Source organism: Phocoena phocoena, chromosome 6, assembly GCF_963924675.1.
Source record: "Phocoena phocoena chromosome 6, mPhoPho1.1, whole genome shotgun sequence".
In the NCBI taxonomy this organism is placed as follows: Eukaryota; Metazoa; Chordata; class Mammalia; order Artiodactyla; family Phocoenidae; genus Phocoena; species Phocoena phocoena.
This window is the reverse complement of record NC_089224.1, coordinates 113,492,081-113,513,604: the sequence shown is the minus strand read 5'-3', so window position 1 is coordinate 113,513,604 and position 21,524 is coordinate 113,492,081. Positions and strand designations below refer to the sequence as shown.

The window sequence follows — 21,524 nt, the reverse complement described above, 5'->3', positions numbered from 1 at the left end:
TTGTGAGGGCTGCGGGAGCGCCGGACGGCGGCACCATGAGCGGTGCGGGCGGAACGGCTGTGGCGTCCGTGAGCTCGGCGCCGCCCGAGCAGGAGGAGGGCGTGACATGGTGGTACCGCTGGCTGTGTCGCCTGTCGGGGGTGTTAGGGGCCGTCTGTGAGTACCCAGCCTGGGGGAGGGGCCGGCGCTGCCGCACGCTGCGCATGCGCGCCCGGCCCCGCCCCCCCCCCCCCCCCCCCCGGTGGCCTCACCTCGCGGCCCCCCCTACCCCCGGGAAGAGGCCGGCTTGGGGCCGGGGTGTACGGGCCACGCGCGGCTCTGGGCCGCGGCGGGGGCGGAGGGTAGCCGGCGCTTCTGCGGTTGCTGTGGTTACCGGCCCGCGGACTGGGCGCCTGGGTCCGGGGCTGTCGAGCAGCTCAAGGGACGTTCCAGGAGGGAACGACGCGGCCGAGACTTGCTCCTCCACGGCTCCTCTGAGCGTGAGGGCAGTGCGGCACCTACTCCGGGGGCCTTCCGAGATTGCCCAGATGCCAGTGCTGAAACCCGGGCTCAGTCTGGTCCGGAGGCCGCCTCACCTGTTGGCTCGGGTGTGGGTGCGGGCGGCAGGCGCCTTAACCTTTGGGCGAAGGTTGTTTATAAATGGGGCAGGTGCTGGCCAGGTTTCCTGAGGGCCAGGCGATCCCCACGGGAGGGCCACGCAGTGAGCTGAGGGAGGCGGCCTCTCCTCTGGGTCCGCACTGGAGGCAGTGCGCTTCCCCTGATGTCAGCTCTCCCTTCTGCTGTCAACTCTGCCTCCACCGTCCCTCATCTCCCCTACTTCTACTCCCCACCCCGCATCGCGGACACGCACACCCCGACCTCAGGTTTCCTGGAAAGCTAGGCGCTTTGAGCGCAGTCCCCCAAAGAACATACGTAGGAAGGCAGATCCGCTACAGAAGTAAACTAAGGATAATATGGCAGGTCTTCCGGAGGCAAGCAGACCCGGACCCGATATGTCGAAGGAGCACCTCCTTAGGCTCCCCTTCCAGGCTCGTGGTCCTCCCAGGTGGATGGAGGCTGGACGCAAGTTCAGGGGTGATAACGGGACAGGCCCTCCCTCCAGTCACAAAAAGGCCTCTGCGTCCCTGTCGTTGCTCTTCAGGGGGAGCATGTTTTTGACTTTGTAGGAGAGACTGGTCAGGGCTTAGACATGATCCTCTGGAGTCTGGGTAGCTGTTTCCCTGGCAGATCAGAGCGAGGCTGCTGTGGGAGTGACAGTGATGGGGCGGGGTGGGGGAGAGAAGGGAAGGGGCCTGAGCGTAGTATGTGGGCTGTGATCCTCCTCCCTCCATCTTGGGGTCAGCTGCCCCGCCAACTCCCTCGTTAGCCCTGGCGTCGCATCCCGTTCTGCGCTTTTCCAAGTGGGATTCTTGGGCCACCCCAGGAGTTCATGGTGTTGGGGCTACAGATGACGCTTCAGGAGAAACCTGTGACGTCGCTCTGAAATGTCAGTTTCACCTGCAGATTTGGGGAAAGTGCTTGTCGTGTGAATCCCAAATAGTATATAATACAGAGTAGAATGCAAAGCACGGAGGAGCTTTAGAGATGAAACTGGAGTTCAGCTAAGCCTCGTGTTTGCGGCTGGTGGCTGTAGCGTCACCTTCCAACGCAGTGGGGGGTCTCAGGAGAGGCGTTTCCTCAGGGTCCTGATCATCAGCTGGAGGCCAGAGCTTGGGAGGAGATAGGCTGGCACAGGGCACCTCCCTCACCCGGCAAGAGTGCTGGACACCCCGCGGGGACATCTTCCAGCCCTTGATGGTTAAAGGACTCCTACCTGGAACCTGTTTGTCTGGGTTGAAGCCTGGTCCTCCCCCAGGGCTGGCTGTTGGTAGATAGTGGGGTAGAGGTGACGTGCCGACTGCGGCAGGAAGTGTGGGGCGCTGTCAGGTGAGACCAGGCACGGCTGACGTCACGCAGGGGCAGTGCTGTATCGTGGGCGCTCACGTCTGTGGCCCTGGGGAGCCTTGCTGCCTGAATGTGTGTGCGACCTGTCCCAGGACAGGTGCCGCCTTTAGTAGGCGGGAAGTACATCTGTCGCTGGAGGAGGCCTTGGCGGGGGACCTGTAAGGGCGGTCCCGTTGCAGTTTGGGTTCACTGCATCTGGTTTCCTCTTCCGTCGTCTGCTGTCTGCATAGGGTTACGTGGGAAAACCGGAGAATTCCAGGTCAGGTGCAGAGGGAGCTGCTGCAAGTTTAATGAACTGGTTGCTCATCGCTGCCTCGGAAGGCCCAGCGTCCTGCCCAGCGGCCAGGCGCTGCCGGGCGGACTCCCGGAGTCTCGGTGGAGCCGGGCTGGGGGCTGTGAGAGAGGAGGGAGGCGACCGTGCAGACCCCTCGGTGGGATGCTGTCGGGAGGGGTGAGCGAGGCTCCGCAGTTGGGGCATCAGAGAACCCGCTTTCCGGGGTAGGAGAGGATGCACCCTCCCCGCTGCAGACCCTTGGTATTTCAGGGTGGGTGGGCTGGGCTGTAGGGCTGTCCTGTGTGCAGAAGAGAAAACAGGCCTGGAAAGGTGAAAAGAACATACGCAAAGTCACTGGGCTGGCGGGTCAGTCAGAGCTGGAATTGTGATCCAGGTCGACCTGGTCCTGATTTCTTTTCCAAGAGGGGCAGCCCTGTCCCAACCCAGACCCAGAGGACTTCTCTCGTGGCCTGCCCTGGGCACGGTGCCGCCTGCCCTGGCCTGAGCCCTTGAGAGACATTCTCTTTTTCATGCTACGCACCTTGTGGGATGGGTTTTGGGACAGCTGGGGTTCAGAGGGCGGGCTTCTCCAACCCCAGAACAGAGAGAGGGCGGGATGTCCATGCTGCCTCGCTGAGCCCCGAGAGCGAGCCAGCTCTGGGGTCCGGCCGCACCCTGGCCGTGAAGTCTGGGCAAGCCGCTTCGCCTGTCTGAGGCTGCGTCCTCACCTGTTCGTGGAGTCGTTGTGTTGGCCTTGCTTGTCTCTGGTGGCAGTGGGGAGACGTCCGGGTGCTATAAGAGCCAGGTGCTGGGGTCAGAAGGGGTCTCGTGCTTCCACGAGCTGCTGTCTGCCCAGGTGGCCTGCCCGCAGGCTCTGTCCCTTCCTCCCTGCTGATTCCTGCCCGTGTCTCTTGCTTTCAAGCTTGCGCCATCTCCGGCCTCTTCAACTGCATCACCATCCACCCTCTGAACATTGCGGCCGGCGTGTGGATGATGTGAGTAGCCGTGTGACCGTCCTGCCGGGGGGTGTTGGGGCGTGTGGATTTCTGGGCACCTCCCAGGTGGAACACGAATGAGTTGAATTGGGTGGACTGGTCTGTGAGGGTTACTGGGCACCAGTGGTGTGTGGGAGACCGGGGGTGGCATTAGTTGTGTGAGTTCCTGCTCTGGGGCTCAGGGGGTTCTTGGGGGCCAACGGGGATAGCGAGGGTGCTTTCCCTCCACGGTGGGGGTGGATGGAAGGGCCCGGCCCGCTGTGAGGGCCCAGTGTCTGGTCACGGTGACTGTGACCCGGACACGGAGAACCCAAAGGCGGGAGCAGGCACCCTTGGCGTGCCACCTGGGGCTCAGCTGTCCCCAGCGCAGACACGCGCTGCGCTCAGGGCTCGCCGAGTTCCCTCCTCCAGCGAGGGCATCCCGAGGGCGGGCCGTGGCGGTGGACTGGCTGCCCTGCTCCGGCTCCTCCCAGAGCCCAGAGTGTGGGGAGCAGCCGGGAGCAGGCGGAGGGGCCCTGAGGGGGGCGGGGGACCCGCCAGCCTGGGCGCCAGCCTGCTCCTCTCTCTGCAGCGTGAACGCGTTCGTCCTGCTGCTGTGCGAGGCGCCCTTCTGCTGCCAGTTCATCGAGTTTGCGAACACGGTGGCGGCAAAGGTGGACCAGCTGCGCTCCTGGCAGAAGGCCGTCTTCTACTGCGGGTGAGGGGCCGCGGGCCGGGCCTGACTCGGCTCCCCCAGACCCTGCTTCTGCAGGTGACAGTGTTGGCCGGGCTGGGCGGACGGCTGCTTAGTTTACTCTCGGTAGAGGTTTAGACAGGGATGGCGTCTGTGCAGGGTCACGTGAGGGACCCGCTATACGATGGGACCCAGCGTCCAGGGCTCCGCGCCTGGCCTACAGGTCCAGCCGCACAGTATTCAGACGTGAGGTGTGTACACCTTGCGGCAGTACGTGTAACAGAGAACGCGAGAGATGCCCGGACTGTGGGCCCATCGGTTGGGAGTTGTAGAGCAGATTCTGGTAGATCCGTATGTGCCTCTGTGCGGCCTTTCAGGAGTGTGGCCAATCTAGATGTCCTGACATGAAAGCGGAAAGAAGCAAGTTGTAGAACAAAAGATAGTGCCTTCCAAATATGCTTTTCTCTTATTTTCCCACATCTGACGACAAGTTCAGTACGTAGTACCTCCCGTCTGAGCCGTGAGACTGAACTAATCTGTGGGTGTGTTTAATGCAGCTTCCGGAGCGGTGCCTGGTGTCCAGGAGGCCCTCAGCAGCGTCTGGCAGCAGCAGCCGTAGTGGTTGTGTCTAGATTATCTTTAGAAATAAATATGGAGGTTTTTATTTCAAGGGTTTTTTCCCTTTCTGGAGGCCAGTAGTTGTGTCAGAGCACAGGATACATGCTCAGCTCTAGAGCCGTTCTCCACTGTGTCCAAAGCACAGAGGAATATGAAATACCACGCACTGGCGCCTCCTTTGCCGGCATTCCTATGTTTTTTAATTAGTTAAAAATGCTAACAGTAATATATGTTCATTAAAAATAATGTGGAAATAAAAAGTTGTTACCCAAAGCCCCACTACTCATTAACATTTTGATATGTGTCCTTTCACTCTGTCTTCAGGCATTTTCTAAAACCTGTTTTCACACAGTTTTAACCATTACAAGTACATTTGTATCCTGTTTCTTTTTCCCCCTTAAAATCATGGTAGACATATTTTCAGTATTACCACAAAGGCTTCATAAGATGACTTTCTAAAAAAATTAATTAATTAATTTTTGGCTGTGTTGGGTCTTCGTTGCCGCACGCGGGCTTTCTCTAGTTGTGGTGAGCAGGGGATACTCTTCATTGTGGTGCATGGGCTTCTCATTGTGGCGGTGGCTTCCCTCGTTGCGGAGCACAGGCTCTAGGCACGCGGGCTCAGTAGTTGTGGCTCACAGGCTCAGTCGTTGTGGCACACGGGCTTAGTCGCTCTGCAGCATGTGGGATCTTCCAGGGATTGAACCAGGGATGGAACCCATGTCCCCTGCATTGGTAGGCGGATTCTTAACCACTGTGCCACCAGGGAAGTCCCCATAAGATGAATTTTAATGATAGGAATATTTATTCCGCTGAACGTATCATGCTTTTCTTCATTTGTAACCTGTAGTACAAATCAGGCTGTGATGAACATCTCGGTGCTAAAAATTTCTGGGTTGATGATGATTTCCTTAGGATCTATTTCCAGGTGTGGGGTTATTAGGTCAAAGATTACGGTCATTTAAAAGATTTCAATATGTGGCTGAAGTGCTTTCCAGAGAGAGTACCTGAGTTTCTTCTGTCTTTCCCCCGGCCCAGGGCCGTGTGCCCTTTTCACATTTGTACCTGTTATCTAAGGTAAAATCTTTTTCTGTATGTTTTTTACTAATTGCATTTTCGTTTTTGGTAGTTAAGGGTCTAGTTTCTTTTTCGCCTTTTGACATTGTAACATTTTACTTAGTAAGTTACGTGTGTTTCTATATTAAAGATTTCTTAGTTTTTTGCTATATTTCCTGCAAATGTATTTCTGGCCTGTTGTTTGCCTTTAGTTTTGTTTTTACAGATTTTTCCCCATGGTCTTTTCTTTTCCTTTGCAATTTCTATTACTTAGAAAGTTTATAACTTCAGTAAAACCTCACGATCACACGTCCCGCCCAAATGGAAATTCAGGTAGAATTCATTTGGTTGAGTCCGAGAAGAGTCTAAGAAGAGTCTCGTCTTCCTTGTGTACAGGGTGTGCGTGTTAACCCAGATCACTGCCACCAGCCTGGAAATCCCAACCAGGACCAGGCATCGGCCCCATGGATACTTAAGCCAGAGTGGACACCTGTCTGCAGGTGGTGCCAGCCTGGACCAGACAGAGCTGCCTCACCAGCCAGTTAGCCGTTCTTGGCGTGCACCTTGCAATGAGGAAGCCCCGTGTCTTGTGCACGTTAACCTTTGGGGCCGTCCTTGTTGAGATACGGCTGGTTTTACTGCGCTGATAAGAGCCAACATTTATTTAGTGCTTATCCTGTCCCAGGCCTCGTGTTAACATGCCGTATCTCGTTCAGTCTCGAAACCTCTGAGGCGTGGTCCCCACCTTATCATAGAGAGGCTGAACCTCAGCTGAGTGACTTGCCCGAGCCCCAAAGCCGCTAAGGGACTGAACTGACCCTGGATTTTCTCGCCCGCCTGTTTCTATGCACAGGGCTTTGGGCCATTTTGGTGCTGTTTAACCCTATTTGGATCACAGATCCTTTCAAAAATCTGATGAAAGCTTTGGGTTCTCTCCCCAGAAAATGCACAGAATTTTACAGACAAGTTCACGGGTGTTTGAGGACTTTACGAAGCCCGGCTGTGCACCTGTGCCCCACCTGATTTCTGGGGACCCTTCCTGTTCCTGGCTGTCTGGGAAGGGGGCTGGGTGAACCTGGGAAGCTGGAAGTGGTGTCGTGGCTGCGGGGTGGTAGTGCCCTTTGACCTCTGCTTCTCCTCTAGGATGGCCGTCGTTCCCATTGTCATCAGCCTGACCCTGACCACACTGCTGGGCAACGCCATCGCCTTCGCCACCGGAGTGCTGTACGGACTGTCTGCTCTGGGCAAGAAGTGCGTCTGCTGGTCCCAGCCCCCGGGGGTGGGGGATCTTTACTTCCCGCCTCCTGAAGTCTCGCAGGGAGGAGAGGGCTGGGAGTGGCCCCCGTCATTCTGTTGTGGAAACGGAAGCACAGAGGCTGTCAGTGACCCCCATCCATGTCTCTAGGGTGTCCGAGCTCTAGGGAGTGAGAGCAGGAGGATTCACGGGACTCCCTGGTGGCCCCGTCGTGCCTCGTCACAGCCTGTAGCAGGGGTGGCAGAGGCACGGCTACTGAGAGCCTCTTCCCATCGGGGCCCACACCTGGCTCCACGGTCAGCATTCACCCTCTCTCGCGGAGCCCAGACTGAGAACCCGAACCCTCAGGCCAGCATCCCAGGCAGCCTTTGTCACGCTTAGAGGTGACAAGATGTGTCTCTGCCATCGTAGCAGTAGGGTCTCTGCCTGGGGAAACTGGAGGGCCCGCTAGGCTCTGTCTGCGGGCCACACCTGGCTCACAGGTCAGGAATGGGGCGGAGGCTGGGAGGGCTGTGTGTCTGGGGTCCGACCCCATGCGGCGCTGACTGGCTCTCTCCCCAGGGGCGACGCGATCTCCTACGCCAGGATCCAGCAGCAGAAGCAGCAGGCGGACGAGGAGAAGCTCACGGACACCCTGGAGGGGGAGCTGTGATGTGGTCGGGGGGCCTTCCCGCCCCCCCGTCGGCCCTCTGGTCTGTGTGAGCACGTCCCCGAGGCGCCTGGAAGAGGGGCAGCCTGGAAGAGGAGCCTGTGTGTCCAGCTCCCTCAGTCCCTCTCACCTGTCCCCGCACCTGGAGTCCTCCTCTGTCTGCCCCTCCCCCAGATTGGCATCACCCCAAGCCAGGCGCCGAGGGGCTGGGGTGAGGGCTCTGAGGGCCTTGGCCAGCATCGAGGGGATGGGAGGTGGCGGCAGGCAGCGGGGGCCTCGGGGTGATCCAGGCCTCGGGGCGTGAGGCCGCGCGGAGCCTGCAGAACTCTGCAGACGGCCCGCCTGACCCCACTCTTCCCAGCTCGCGTGGCCTGCCGGCAAGAGGCCCCTGGGTGGGTTTCCAGGCTTACACAGCTGGCGGGACCCCCGAGACCTGCTGAAGGCCCATGAGGAGCTGCTTTTGGAGACTTTGGTCCCGTCTCGGGGTGGGAGGTCCATCAGCCCAGGCCTGGGCATTGGCCACAGTGGCCTCCTCTCAGCCCTCCAGGCAGGAGAGCATCCTGTAAGCCGAGCCACCTGGGCTGCCTCTGTCCTCCTGTCATCAGGGCGGAGCGGTGTCCTGCTGCCCACACCCCCTGCCACTCTGTTCTCCATGGGAGCCCACAGCGCTCCCGACCCGCGATGGCAGCCCAGGTAGTGACCCAGCCGCTGGTCGGGGTGTGCTCCCTCCCCCGGTTCCCGGGAAGCTTGGACTAGCACAGAACCAGGACACTTCCCGTGGGCCTGGCCAGCCCTAGGTTCTCCCCATCCCCCAGGCCCCGGTGCTAAGGACGTGCGGAGGGCAGCCTCTCCCCTGCCCCGCGGGGCTGCCCGTCCACCTCTCTGGTGTGGACCTGCTGACCCCACCCCCCGCCCTGTCCTCAGGGAGCTTCCTGCCTTTGGAGAGCTGGGCAGAGGCTAGAGCCGCCCCTGCTCCCACCGCGAGCTGCCCCACTGCGCTGGGTGCCAGGCCACCAGGGAGCGGGGCCTGTGTGGACGTGCGCGTCGTCTCCCCAGCCTCCCTCCGTGCGCCGTCCCTTCCTTCTGCCCTGCCCACCAGCCGCTCTGGTTGCTGGACTGGTTTCAGCCATTGGCGTGTGTGACAGGCCTGGCCCGCCCGGGTGGCTTGGGGCTCAGCTCCTGCCCCTCCCGGGACCCCAGGCTGGGCCTGCTCTGGGCGCCCAGAGCCCAGGGGCCAGCTCCTGCTCTGTGGATCCAGCCCCAGGGCTGCGCCCCGGTCTTTACTTCCCAGAGGGACTTTTCATCTCGGGGATTTGTCAGTGTTTGAGGCTGGGAGGGCAGGCACTGTCCTGGGCACAGCAGCGTCCCCCAGCAGCTGTCCAGGGAGCCTGGCACGTGCCTTCGGGGTCCTCCAGGACCAATTTCCTCAGGCCAGCACTGGGTTCAAAGGGCTGTGGGCTGTAGGTCTCTCCAGGCCAGCAGGGTGTGTGCGTGTGTGTTTGTGTGTCTCTCTCTCCTGCGTGTGCCGTGAATGAGGCCTGTCTACCTCCCAGGAGGAGCAAGGGCCCTGCCTGCCCCTCCTGGCTCATTCTTACCCAGGAAGTGGGACTCCGGGGTCACTCCTACCCCTGCCTCCGGGGCCTTGCTGGCGGGGGTCTTCTTGCTGCAGGAGGAGAAGGGCTGGCTGTGTGTTGAGGAAGCTTGCGCTTCTGCCCTGTGAGGAAGTTGGGTGGGCCCTCCAAGCCCTCGGTCACAGGCCAGAGTGGGCAGGTCACTTGACGAGGTTCCGAATGAGTGTATCCGAGCAGCCCTGGAGCTGCGATCCTGTCTCCCAGTCGGGGGCGGGTCCCACCTTGCCGGGTGGTGGAAGGGCGGGGCCGCCAGGGCCCTCTCCCTCCTCTGCGGCCCTGGGCTCTGTTCTCTCCTGGTCCTTGTTTACTCTCAGTGTTTGGCTTGCATTTTGAGCAATAAAGCCTGGTAGCGGTTTGTATGGTCTCTCACGTGGTCCGCCTGTTACCGTCTCCCTCCGGGACACTAAGTAAGCGGTAGGGATGCCCCGCCCCTACACCGGCTGAGCAGGGGCCAGCCCCGGGAGTAACTGCCACGGTATCGAGGTCCCCTGTGCTGCTGGCCCTGTGCCGGCCTGCTCCCAGCATCTCAGACAAGGACGGTGGCTTGGCCGAGCTCGCACAGCTAGGGGGGGCTGGAACCCCAAGGCCGGGGGCCCGCGGCCCTCGCCTCTTCCTTCTGCCTGGCTGTGGGCAGCTTGGGGCCGTAGAGAGGTGGCCTGGAGCAGCAGGCCCTGGCGACCTCGGCTGAGAAGTTGGGTCCAGCCTGGCTGCTGGGGGAGCTCCCCCACCTGGAGTAAACCCCACTCCTTCCTCTCCTGGGCCGTGGCCCGATTTATTTGTATAAATAGGGTGAACACGGCTTGAACTCGAGTGCTTCCTGTTCCCAGAAGGTGGGTGGGTGTAGGAGGGAGTGTCCACGCTGGGTCCTGGCCTTTGGGGGTCCAGGACGGTCCCTGCGGTGTCCATAGGCCTCACAGGCCCAGGTTTCTGTCTTGGTCCCCAAAGCCAAGGGGCTCAATGGCCGCCAGGTGATCAGAGCAGGAGGAGGGCTGACGTCCCTGTGCGGAGCCGCTCCACCGCCAGCAGCCCTGTGTGTCCTCGGCGTGGCCCTCCACGCCTGAGTGAGCACTAGGCCCGAGGTCGCCCAACAAGGCCTTGGCCCCGGGGCCACGTGGCTGCCCCCTCCGTCGGTGGGTCTGGCCGATGAGTGGGTGACACTGGGGCCACCTGAGCCAGGGCCGAGGCTGGACGGGGTGCTGCCTGCCCAGAGCTGGTGTGTGTGCCGTGCCCTGAGGCCTCTGGCCGGTCCTCCTGTGCCCTGGCTGGTGGCGGGTTGACACCGCCTCCTGGACGTGGGGTGCAGGTTTGGGGCCCCGACACGCTCCACCACCCAGTGGTTTGGCCCTCAACGGCGGGGGCCCCGCCCTAGCGTCGGAAGGACCTCCTACCGCTGCGGAAGAAGGACTCGATCTGCTCCAGCGACCGGCCCTTGGTCTCGGGCACACAGCAGCCTGTGAAGGCCAGGTTCACGGAACACACGGCGGCAAAGAAGAAGAAAGGCGCCTGCAGGCCGAAGGCGTTCTGGGGGAGAAGAGGGGCTCCGGGTCACAGGGGAACACTAAAGGTCCTTCGCCCCAGCACCAGCTTTGTGGCCCTGCAGGCATCAGCCAGCCTGGGGAGCAGGCCTTCATCTCGTTCCCCTGCTTGGACCACCCCCGGGTTCCCCACCGTCTCCAGCGTGAAATCCAGGTGCCTCGGCAGGGCATCCGAGTCCTTGAGGGGTGCAGGCAGCCTTCCTCTGTGCTGGGCCCAGGACTGACTGCTAGCCGGAGCCCACCCTGCCCCAGACACCGGCCTCTCTCCTTGGTCCCAGTGCCCACTTCTCATTTTCAGCTGTCCCACATGCCCGCTTGCAGCAGGCCTGCCACCACAGCGTGGCTGACCTGCTCGGGGCGCCCCCAGCCCTGCCCTGACCCACTGACTGCACCAGGCTAGGCCCCATCCAAGCTGTCCCCATCAGATTCTCCCACTTGGGAGTTGGGAGCTGGAACCTGGAGGTTGTGGTTGGCTTCAGGGCCTGCTGGGGGTTTGAACCAAGAGGCTGGGGGAAGGGGAAGGGGATGGGGAAGCATTCGATGGAGAGACCCAAACTGCCCACCCAGACAGAAGGCCCAGATACCCTGGAGGGTGACAGGCAGGGCAGGTGGGTGTGGCTCTCTGGACTTGGGTCCCACCCTGGCCTGGGAGGTCCATCACCTGACTTCTCCCAACAGTTCCCTGAGCTGAGTCTGTTCGCTGAAATGGATGTTGTCACTTGACGGCCCTTGGCCTCGGCGTGAAGGGGGTGTGTGCTAAGGCTGAGGGGACACGCGGAGAAGCCTCAGCACGGCCCTCGGCACTGGCCAGAGAGGCCCCAGGTCCCCGGGGGCAGAGCACTCACCACCACCAGCAGGAAGGACTTGGTGAGGGCAAAGGCGGTGAGCCAGCTGACGAGCACGCAGAGCCCCGAGGCCACGCCGCGGGCCCGCAGGGGCAGGATCTCGGACATGAGGAGCCAGGTGATGGGCCCCCAGCCCATGGCGTAGCCTGCCGGAAGTGGGGAGGGGCGGGCTCAGAGCCCATTTGTCGGGGCGGGGGCGGGGGGGGGGAGAAGGCCTCTCGTGTCTCCCTGGAGCTGCTGAGGGACGGCTCCCCAACCTCCAGGACGGCAGTGACACCGCCCACAACACCGGCGCGTCCCGGCACCTCACACCCAAGACAGCCCCGTCCCCAGACCCCGTAGAGCACGGCCACACCTACCCATGATGAAGAGCATGGTGGCCAGCAGGGGCACTAGGGTGAGGTAGCTGGTGGGCGTGGCCAGGGGCTGCTCTGTGCCTCCCAGGGGCACACTCTCCAGGCCCATGGTGCTGTTGGGGGTCAGAGGCTTTGGACCGAAATGGACGTACAGCCCCAGCGTCAGGTTGGCAGCAAACATGCTGGCCGCTGTGGACAGACAGGTGGCCCTCGGGGGGCCGGGACCCTCTGAGCCAGCACCCCTCAGCGCCCTGTACCCCGTGTGGCCCAGTCCCCTTCAGCCCGCCTGTGACTGGAGGCTTCTTCCTGCAGGGCAGCCGGCTCCCACCCAGCCCGCGCTTGGGCTCCCGCCACACCCAGCATGTGTGTCATCGTCAGCTCATTTGCTCCCATGAGCCCCAGCAGACCTTTCTGGATGCCTGGGCCCTCGCCTGTTGCTGGGGAGACGCTGGGGAGACGGAGGCCACCAGGGCAGGTCTGACCCAGGCCCCCCTGGCGCTCCCACCGCGAGGGCTGGCAAGACACGTGGTAGCTGCTGAAGGAGTGAATGAGTGCCGGTGAGCAGCCTGTGCTCACCTGAGACAAAGAGCAGAGCCTTGCGGCCGGCCAGGTCCATGGTGAGGGCAGCAATCAGCACGGACAGGAGCCGCACAGCTCCCACGATGGCTGCGTCATCCTCAGGGGGCTGCAAGGAGGAAGCCCCCGGGGCTGAGGGACCCCAGCCTGCTGTTCCTCCCCGCCCCACCGCCCCCGCCAAGGCTCTGCAGGGACAGGCCCCAGGCTCGGCTGCTTTGTGCCAGGCGTTTCGCTGGTCACCCAGCCTGGCCCGTGGGGCCTTCGCAGGCAGGGGCACAACTGCTGTGCCCACCACCAAGCCCAGGGCTGGCACCGGATCCAGGCATAACAACAACCTGTGGAACCGTGCTGTCGCTCATCTTCAGGCCTCATCTTCCTCTGAGCCCCAGGAAGGGTGGATGAAGCCATGCTGGCTTCGCAGAGGAGGAAGCTGAGGTTTGGAGGGGAGGTACTTCCTCAGTGGGTGGCAGATACTCTGAACCTGGGATCTGTGGCTCCCAGGGGGTCTATGCTTCTATAGAGCTGGTTTTCCTTGTAATTCTGCCTATCTTATTTTAAAACATGCAAGCTTTGTTTACCAACGTTCCTCTGAGAACAGGCGGTTGGCCCAGAAGCAGTTAAGAGACGCTGGTGTCTGCGCGTGTGCGTGCACCCCAGACCCCGGCACAGAGCAGATGCTCCGCAGGGGTGCCCTCCCCGGATCTGGGGGCGGAACGGGTGGTGTGGGGCCGGGCTCTCACCAGCAGGACGGCAGTGCTGTCGAAGATGGACTGCAGGTAGACGAGGATGGGCGTGATGCCCGTCAGTTGCTGCAGGAAGCGCATCAGCAAGGCGATGACGATGGGGCGGTACATGTGGGGGTCCCGGGCCTCGGCCCACGACAGGTGGCTGCTCTGGAGACACGAGGCTGTCGCTGAGGGGGCTGTGCCCACCCCTCCGGCTGGCACCAACCTGCCCTGGGCTGCATGGAGCTGGGTAGGAGGCTCCCCTCTTCCCTCCTCCGGGAAAGATCCCCAGCACTGAGGCAACCCTGGCTCTGGGGACAGGCCCGGGGACCCCTGCGTGGACCCAGGCTCTTGGATCAGTGGGTGGGCCAAGGCAGACTCCTGCTTGTCAGTATCGCCGGGCCCCCAGGCATCCACTGCACGGCGCGTGCGCCCTGGGCCAGGGGCCACGACATCCCACCCCCCCACCCCTTGTTCCTAGAGGTGGGAACTGCTCTTATCCCTGTTCTCCAGGAAAAGCAACTGAGGCTTGTGACGGCCTAGTGAATGGCCACAGCCCCACAGTGCTGTAGGCGCCCACCCCTCCCACACCTGTCTCCGGACGTTGTCCTGGATCTGCTCGAACTCCCAGCGGATGTCAGCGTCAGCCCCTCGCAGCCAGGCCAGTGCCTGCAGCGCCTCCGAGTCCCTGCCCCTCGAGAGCAGGAAGCGAGGTGAGTTGGGCATGAAGCCGAGCAGCAGAATCATGACAAGCACAGGCCCCTCCCCGGCCACGGCCAGCCAGCGCCACGGCAGCAGCAGGCCTGGGCACAAGGAGCGGGTGAGGAGCTGGGGCTGCGCCGGGCCCAGAACCCCTCCCACCGGGGCCTCTGAGCAGCCTCATTTGCCCTCAGGTGTGAGTCCCAGGGCCACCTCCTACAGGAAGCCTACCCTGGTTGCTCCAGGCCTCTGTGGTCTCAATCAAGAGGGGCCACAGGGACTGCCTGGCCCCTGGCACAGGGCCCAGGTCCTCGGAGGGTCTCAAGGGCCACGGCAAGGTCATGGAGGAGTAGCCTGAGCAGCAAGGTCCTGGGGCCTCTACCGCCAAACCCCCACCCCACCTCAGCTGGCTGCACTCTGATCACTTTTCTCTATGGTCTTCCCACCTAAGACTATTTGACAGAAAACATTCTGCTGTTAAAAGACAGTTTAAAGACTGCCAGCCCAAGAGAAGCTCTCCCTGCCCAGTTAGGGGTGGGACCTCGTGACCAGAGAGGCGCAGGGAATTGCCTGGAGGCACACAGCATGAAGGCAGCTGTGCCTCCGGCCTCCCAGCATGGAATCCGTTTGGGGGCACGTTCATCCCTTCCCAGCCCCGGCTGCTCAGCGGCACCCCGTCACCCCCCGGCCTGCACACGGGGGAGGCTCCTAGAGCACGTGTGGATGATACTTGCCAAGGGCGTAGAGAGACAGTGATCCAAACACTGCCATGAGCTGGGGTGTGGCACCTAGGGCCCCACGGACGCCTGCGGGAGCAATCTCAGACACGTACACCTGCAAGACACATCCCCCCCCCCCCACCCCGGCCTCCGCTGAGAACACAGGTGCCCGGGCCTGGCCGAGGTAGCACACGTGGCCCGGTGAGCCGTGGGGAGCAGGGAGCGGGGGCTTCCAGCGGGGTTCTCTTCCGCATCGTGACTCACGGTGTGGCCTCCCTTGGGCCTCAGTTGCCCTGCCGAGTGGGCAGAAGCACTCAGCTCTGACGTGGGGGCGTGAGGCTGGGAATTGGGAGGCCCAAGGGCACCCGGACTCTGGCCTCTGCTCCTTCAGGGGCCTTCGTCCCATGCCGGGCTTGCCCAGCCCCCGAGTGGGTGTGTGGAATGGTGGGTATGACGAGGGGGGTCCCAGGAAGGGCACAGGACAGGGACTTCCCTTTCTTGTTGTGTTGCTCAATGTGGATTTTCTCTGATTGAGCAATGTGTCAGGACTCAGGAAGTCTGGGGAGTCCAGAGTTGGGGGCGGCTTGGGACTGGTGTCAGATTCCCCCCAGATTAGCTGCCCTGGTGGGGCTGAGCTGGGGCTCCCTGGCAAACATATCCCTGTTGACCAGGGGGCTCCGAGGCCAGGAGGCCTCAGCTGATGGCGAGGCAGTGAGGGGACCAGGGTGGGCAGTCCTGGCCTTACCGGGATGCAGGCAGCCGTGAGGCCCCCAGCGAAGCCCGTCAGCGTCCTCCCCAGGAGCAACATCCAGAGGCCGTGGGCGCCCGCCATGAGCGCGTAGCCGGCCGCCGAGGGCACAGCCGAGCACATAATGCTCAGCTTCCGGCCCAGGAGGTCGTTGAGCACCATGGCGCTGAGGCCCCCGGCCGCCGCACCCAAGGTGAACACGGACTGCGGGGAAAGGGCGCGGGGCCCTGTCAGAGCCCAGAGGCAGCTGCTCTTCCAGGCTGTCCCAGGAGCCTGGGCTGCCGGACTCGGGCCCTGGATGGTAGTGAGCCTCCTGTCTCCAGAGGGGTACAAGCAGCATGCGGACAGCTGTTCGTTAGGGATGCCACAACAGCGGTCTGCAGTGGCTCTGTCCAGCCTGATGTTTAAATGTCTAGCACTGTGATAGAGCAGGCAGGAGAACTCTGTGACTTGAAGCCCTTGGGATTTTAAGATTTGGGGGTTCTCGGATTCCCCTGTCGAGCGTACCAGGTTGGATCCGGTCAGTGACCTGGGCACGGTGCTCGGCCTGTCTGAGCCTCAGCGGTAGCACCCACCTCATAGGGTTGGCCCTGGAGTAAACCGGCTCTCATGGCAGGTGCCTAGCACAGGCCCGGCACATGCTAGGTGTGCAGTCTGCATTGGGTATTATTATCTTAGCTAACGTGTTGTGGTTGTAAATCTGAGGCCGCTAAGATTGCTATTCTAGAATCTTGGGACTCGGGGCCTGTGCTCTTCCTACTTACATGCCCACCATCTATCCTGGGACCCTCTGTGCCCCAGCAGTGCTTTTTCCATTAGTAGCTGATTCTCCTGCCACCCCTCATCCAGGGAGGTGTCCTCTCTGCTGTGACAGCCCAGCTCTGGGTGGGGGGATCTGGGGAGCCCTCAGCCCCACTGGGTGGAGACCTTAAGGGACACCTCCCCACCTGCTCCTTCCTTTCTCCATCAGCTTTCACTTCCTCCTCCTATTTCACAGCCATTATCTGGCCTCACTCCACCCCACCCCCACCCCAGCCTGGAGAGGGTGGGGGAGGGGGCAGACCAGGGCCCTGGAGGGGGTCCCAAGGCTGACCTTTGGGGGGTTCCTAGCTTGGGACGGAGCTCAGTGCGTCCCTGCCCCTCCTGCCCTGCCCGCCTCCAGCTCAGAGCATGGCTCTTACCCCGAACCAGGATGCCTGGGTTTTGGTCAGACTCAGGTTTGGATCCAAGGAGTGCTCCAGGGCTGGGATGACAGGGGACGTGTAGACCAGGGCATACCCGAAGCTGAAATTGCCCAGCACGGCAGCGAAGGTAGCTAGGAACACCCTCTTGTTCTGCAGGGCCCTGGTGCATGGGGGGTGCAGAGCAGTCAGAATCTCGGAGTCCCTCCTCGCCTAACTGCTTCCTGTCCTGAGCACGGTGGCCACCCGCTCCGAGGGCCGTGCTGGGGACGGCTGGGTCAAGAGCTGGTCAGACTGGCACCTCCCAGGCCTGAGCACCAGCTCCCTTGGGAAACCCCCAGGGCATGAGGACAGCCCTTGCAGCCCACTGCTGTGGCTGAGACGCAGGTGCAGAGCACTGTTCCCACAGAGGAGGCTCGGTGTCTGCCCGCAGCTTTGCCATTCAAGGCTTACTGTGTGACTTTAGGCAAGCCCCTCGCCCCCTCTGGGTCTCAGTCGCCCTGTCTCTGCCAATTGGGGGCTGGGCCCTGTACTCAGGAGGACCGGCTCCTTAAATAGGACTAGTGTGTCTGGGGCAGGAGGGAACCAGATGGCCCCTTGGTGGCCACGCACCGACAGTCAGTGGAGGCCCAAGATGGGAGCCAGCTGCCCACTGGAGGATACCAGGGCCATCCCTAGCCTCCACCCGCAGACCCTATGCCTAGAGGCTCTCACCCGAGCCGCGTCGTCTCCCTTGGTGATGGGGGCGGCTTCTCGGGGAAGGTGTCATAGTCCGGGCCCTCGGCTCCCAGCAGCGGCTCCTGCATCGCCGGCTTCTCCTGTCAGGGTGCGCCGCCGAGGGGCAGGGGCGGCTCCGGCCTGAGGCGCGTCCGGCCGCGGCTGCTGGGAGCATCCGGCTGAGCCCGCAGCTCCGCCCCCGTGACGGCGATTGGCTGCGGGGCGGCCCTGCAGAGCGGGCGCCGGCCAATGAGGCGGCCACGAGTGGTGCGGATGCTGAGGATGCGGGATGCGGGATGCGGCGCTGGGGTGGGGCGGCCGGGCTTTACCCTGGAGCCGACTCGGGTGTAGGGCGGAGGAGCCCGGACGGGGCAGCAGGGTTTTCCCTGGACGCGGCAGGCCCCTTGTGCGCCCCTGGAGGCCCCGGGGCTCGCTTAGCGGTTGGGAACCCGCACGGAGGGAGCCGCTTGAAAGTCGTGCAGGGCCTGGAGGCAGAGCCCTTCCCCATTCGTCTGTGTCCGCGTCTGGATCCAAGCTGGGTACCAGCCCTGGGGCGCAGACTGCATCCCACCCCGGGGCCCAGTTGCTATAGGCAGGAGGAAGCTGAAGCCCAGAGAGGGGCCGTGATGCGCAAAGTTCACACAGCGAACGCTTGTGGAGACGAAGGCTGTGTGCTCCGTCTTGCGCTCGACGACCTCTCTCCCTGCCACATCGCGTCTCTGAGTCACCGCTGTCCCCTTGACGCGGTGAAATCAGGTTGGCGAGTATCTGGGACAGCCGCAGCCGAGGGTGTGTGGAGTGAAGGCAGAGGGAGGAGGGGGTGGCGATTCCAGTGGGCGAGACTTGGATTTTCCCCATTTCTGATTGCAGGAGTGACTTGGGCTTGTAGCCAATCATCCAGGTAATAAGATAGCACTTAAAAATAAAAGCAGAACCTGAAAATTCCCTGGAAGCCCATTCTTTTTTTAAAAATTTACTTATTTATTTTTGGCTGTGTTGGGTCTTCGTTTCTGTGCGAGGGCTTTCTCCAGCTGCGGAGAGCGGGGGGCCACTCTTCATCGCGGTGCGCGGGCCACTCACTGTCAGGGCCTTTCCGGTTGTGGAGCACAGGCTCCAGACGCGCAGGCTCAGTAGTTGTGGCTCACGGGCCTAGTTGCTCCACAGCATGGGGGATCCTCCCAGACCAGGGCTCGAACCCTTGTCCCCTGCATTGGCAGGCAGATTCTTAACCACTGCGCCACCAGGGAAGCCCTGGAAGCCCATTCTTAAAACAAAAAAAGCACCACCGCCACCAACAAAAAACCCAACCAACCAAACAAAAACGCAAACCACACACGCACACACCACACAACAAAAACAACAAAACGGAATTACTAGTTGCAGCTCTCCCTCTGGACTTTTTCAGGTGGAGGAGGCTGAATCAGACCCTATTCTGCTGAATGGATGTGCCACATATATCTTACAACCGATTCTTTGTCGTTGAACATTTGGGTTATTTCCAAATTTGAGCTCTCAAAATAGCGAAGTGTTTAAAAAAGTTGTGAGTTCTCTTTTATAATCATCAAAATGTAACCACATATATTAGAATAGAGAAAACAGAGATGTGGGAAAGCCGCATCCATTGCCAACAGCCTCACCCTGCTGGGATCTTAGTGTCTTTCCTTCCTCTCGTTTCCCCGTGTGTCTGTCTTGTGTGTTTGCCCACCGAGTGTGCATCTGATCGTGTGACCACGTCACACTGCGTTTTAAGCATTTTCTTGCTGTCAAGGGTATAGTCTTTGGACTCAGGCACACCCAGTAAGTGGTGACTCTGGCTGTCATGTTGCATCGTCCTCGTGACCATATTTTGAAAATCGAGATGTAACACGTCAAAACCGAGCAGGAGCCCGTGGGGCCTTCCCAGGACAGACTGCCCCCTCCATGTCCTCTGCCTGCCTTTTGTCTGTAGGAAAACTTTATCCATAGAATAAATTTTAATCAGAGAAGTGAAAAAATGCAGAAGCAAAGAAAAGCAAACAGGACAAAATAGTAAAGTTTAGTCATTAAACAAAGTCAAGGACCTTTAGTTCCTTCCTCAAAGGCTATGGATAATATTCTGAGTCATACCCTTTGAGCTGTTTTGCCAATACCGAAACCCCCACTAGGTGGAAAGAGTTAACTCCATGATGACCACACTGTAGCCATGACATAAGCTGCTCCATCTCCATTCCAAGAATTGCCCTCAAAGAAATGGGCACAAACCAGCCCTGGAACTGAAGATTCAACTGGGCTTAAAACAAGATGGCACTGATGAGACCACCGCAAGACCAATTTCAAGATGATTGTCGGAGCCGACCGTGCTGTTTCTGCATGTAGACCCTTCCCTTTGCCTGTACACCCCTGAAACTCCCCTTTAAAGGCTCTGATTGGCAGGGGGAGTTGGCTTTTGGACACACAAGTCCGCCTTCTCCCCCAGGTTGCTGGCCTCCTGTATGAAGCAATCTTTCCTTTCCTACCAACACCTGTTTCTTGAGTATTGGCTTTCAAGCTTCGAGCAGCCAGACCTGAGCTCCGTAACGTCTTAAAGGTACAGCTCAATGAATAAAATTCTGTGCGCACCCAGGAGTCACGGCTCAGATCAAGAAAGAAGCTTCTGATCACCCCCAGAAAATCCCAAGTATTCCTTCCCAGTCATGCCCACCCTCCTGAGGTCCCGTCACTCTGATTTCTGTCATTGTGGATTAGATTTTCCCGCCCTTGAACCTCTTGAATGGAATCCTGCTCTTGTTTCTGGCTTTTTTTTTTTTTTTTTCCCTTTAAAGTCAGCTTTATTGAGGGACAATCTACACACCGTAAAATGAACCCATTTTAAGTGTGTAGATGGATGAGTGTTGACAGCTGTATCACGCAGCGGCCCCCCAATCAAGGCATAGAACATTTCCATCCTCCAAGAAGTATATCGGTGCCCCTTCCCGGTCAATACTCCTCCCCCATCCCTAAGAAACCACTAATCATCTTTCTGTGACTGTACATTAATCTCTCCTAGAGTTTCATAGAAAGAGAACCATATATTAAGTGCTTTTTTCTGGCTTCTTTTACTCAGTACATCTATGAGTTTCATCCGTGCTGTGTCTTCTAGTGGCTTGTTCTCTTTTTGTCGCTGTGCGTGTTAAGTTCCATCCTTTGATGGGTGGTTAGGTTTCATGAAGCTCGGGGTGAGCCACCCCCAAATGTGCCAAGGTGGCAGATTGATTATGCTGAATTAAAGTTACTTGAGAAAAGTGGAGGCAAGAAGGGCACTCTGACCCTCCTCTCTGTCCCCCTGAAAGCAGGAAATAAATCTCCCATGTGGAATATACCCTTCCTGCACCAGGAGGTAGAGAGACATCCTTATCACCAGAGATGGGGAATTCCAGGCAAGAAGGCTGTGTAACAAACTCTGCCTAGTTTCTTCGCTAATGAGTACCCACACCTAAGTTTCTTTGTCTTGTCAGTTCTTCACACATTTGTTGTTTCTTTGTCTAAAAAGCATAAAAGCTGCCTGCTTTGGTCATTTCTTTGGGGCCCATATGTATGAGACCTCTGCATGTAGGAAATTCAATTTGTTTTTTTTTATTCCTTCTGTTAATCTGTCTTGTGTCAATTTAACTATCCTGGACAGGCTGTTTTCAGTTTTGGGCTAAAAGAATAAAGCTGGTATGACTCTCCTCGTTCATAATCCTGTCTTACCAGCTTTTTAAGGTTCTTGAGTGGACGAACCTGGATTTGCTCTTGAACCTTCTGTCATGGGCATTAAGGCTTCACACCTTTTTGCTTTTAAAATTAGCAGTGTGATAAACATCTTTGCCCTTAAGGGATAATTTCCTTCAGCAAAGATCATTTCTGTGGTCCTCAGGCCTCTGAACCCTCCTATCTTCTCTCCTGCCCACTCTCATCTGGGTCAGCCCCAGAGGGGCTGCTCTGGAACCTGGCCTCTGGGCGTGGGGCGGGACTATCCCCCCTCTCCCTCCCACCCTGCACCTGGCACAGCATGGGCACACCTCCAATGCCAGGAGACCCCTTGCTGGCTTGAATTTAGAGCCTGCCCTTCTTCCTTCGCCTCCCCCAGGCCCCATGCGGAAGCTTAGCGGCAGCGGGAAGCCCTGGTCTGGGAGTTGAGGAACCTGTTTCTGCTGGGCCCGGGGAAAGCCCTGGACACACCCACGCGGGGGCTGGGGCCCTCACTTCCCCACCTCGCAGCTCCAGCCACTCCTTGGGGGAAGCCCCAGAGGGGGTGGTTTCTTTAGCGGAAAGAGCCCGTAGTTGATCCATTCAGGCTGTCACTCACTGGTGTCTGTCCCTGGGGAATC

At 60.0% G+C, this 21,524-nt stretch overlaps 2 protein-coding genes across 4 annotated transcripts; one reads left to right on the top strand and one right to left on the bottom strand.

The window, feature by feature from the left end:
- Positions 1-35: 35 nt before the first annotated feature.
- On the top strand, positions 36-7,467 carry CACFD1 (calcium channel flower domain containing 1). 2 transcript variants are annotated; one of them, XM_065879603.1, is made up of 5 exons: positions 36-156; positions 3,141-3,213; positions 3,785-3,910; positions 6,704-6,811; positions 7,377-7,467. In XM_065879603.1, the coding sequence occupies exons 1-5, from the start codon at positions 36-38 to the stop codon at positions 7,465-7,467; spliced, it is 519 nt and encodes a 172-aa protein (XP_065735675.1). The 2 variants fall into 2 exon arrangements, with proteins under 2 accessions (XP_065735675.1, XP_065735676.1); XM_065879604.1 differs by lacking the exon at positions 3,785-3,910.
- A 2,375-nt stretch (positions 7,468-9,842) lies between these two features.
- Positions 9,843-17,326, bottom strand: SLC2A6 (solute carrier family 2 member 6). Of its 2 annotated transcripts, XM_065879199.1 has the most exons (10): positions 17,194-17,326; positions 16,480-16,642; positions 15,296-15,502; positions 14,566-14,665; positions 13,724-13,935; positions 13,148-13,300; positions 12,408-12,516; positions 11,835-12,020; positions 11,476-11,621; positions 9,843-10,616 (listed from the first exon to the last, which is right to left on the bottom strand). In XM_065879199.1, exons 1-10 carry the CDS (start codon positions 17,283-17,285, stop codon positions 10,461-10,463), a joined length of 1,524 nt encoding a protein of 507 aa, XP_065735271.1. In that variant the 5' UTR covers positions 17,286-17,326; the 3' UTR covers positions 9,843-10,460. The 2 variants fall into 2 exon arrangements, with proteins under 2 accessions (XP_065735271.1, XP_065735272.1); XM_065879200.1 differs by lacking the exon at positions 11,835-12,020 and having other exon boundaries at positions 10,461-10,616; positions 17,194-17,285.
- Between the last annotated feature and the right edge of the window lie 4,198 nt (positions 17,327-21,524).

Excerpts from the sequence above, each read along its gene's own strand:
- CACFD1 (XM_065879603.1), top strand. The coding sequence starts at position 36 with ATGAGCGGTGCGGGCGGAACGGCTGTGGCGTCCGTGAGCTCGGCGCCG. Across the intron at positions 3,214-3,784 it reads GCGGCCGGCGTGTGGATGAT|CGTGAACGCGTTCGTCCTGC; the intron begins GTGAGTAGCCGT and ends CTCTCTCTGCAG. Across the intron at positions 6,812-7,376 it reads CTGTCTGCTCTGGGCAAGAA|GGGCGACGCGATCTCCTACG; the intron begins GTGCGTCTGCTG and ends CTCTCTCCCCAG.
- SLC2A6 (XM_065879199.1), bottom strand. The coding sequence starts at position 17,285 with ATGCAGGAGCCGCTGCTGGGAGCCGAGGGCCCGGACTATGACACCTTC. Across the intron at positions 12,517-13,147 it reads ACAGCACTGCCGTCCTGCTG|CCCCCTGAGGATGACGCAGC; the intron begins GTGAGAGCCCGG and ends TCCTCCTTGCAG. Across the intron at positions 10,617-11,475 it reads AGTCCTTCCTGCTGGTGGTG|AACGCCTTCGGCCTGCAGGC; the intron begins GTGAGTGCTCTG and ends CTTCTCCCCCAG.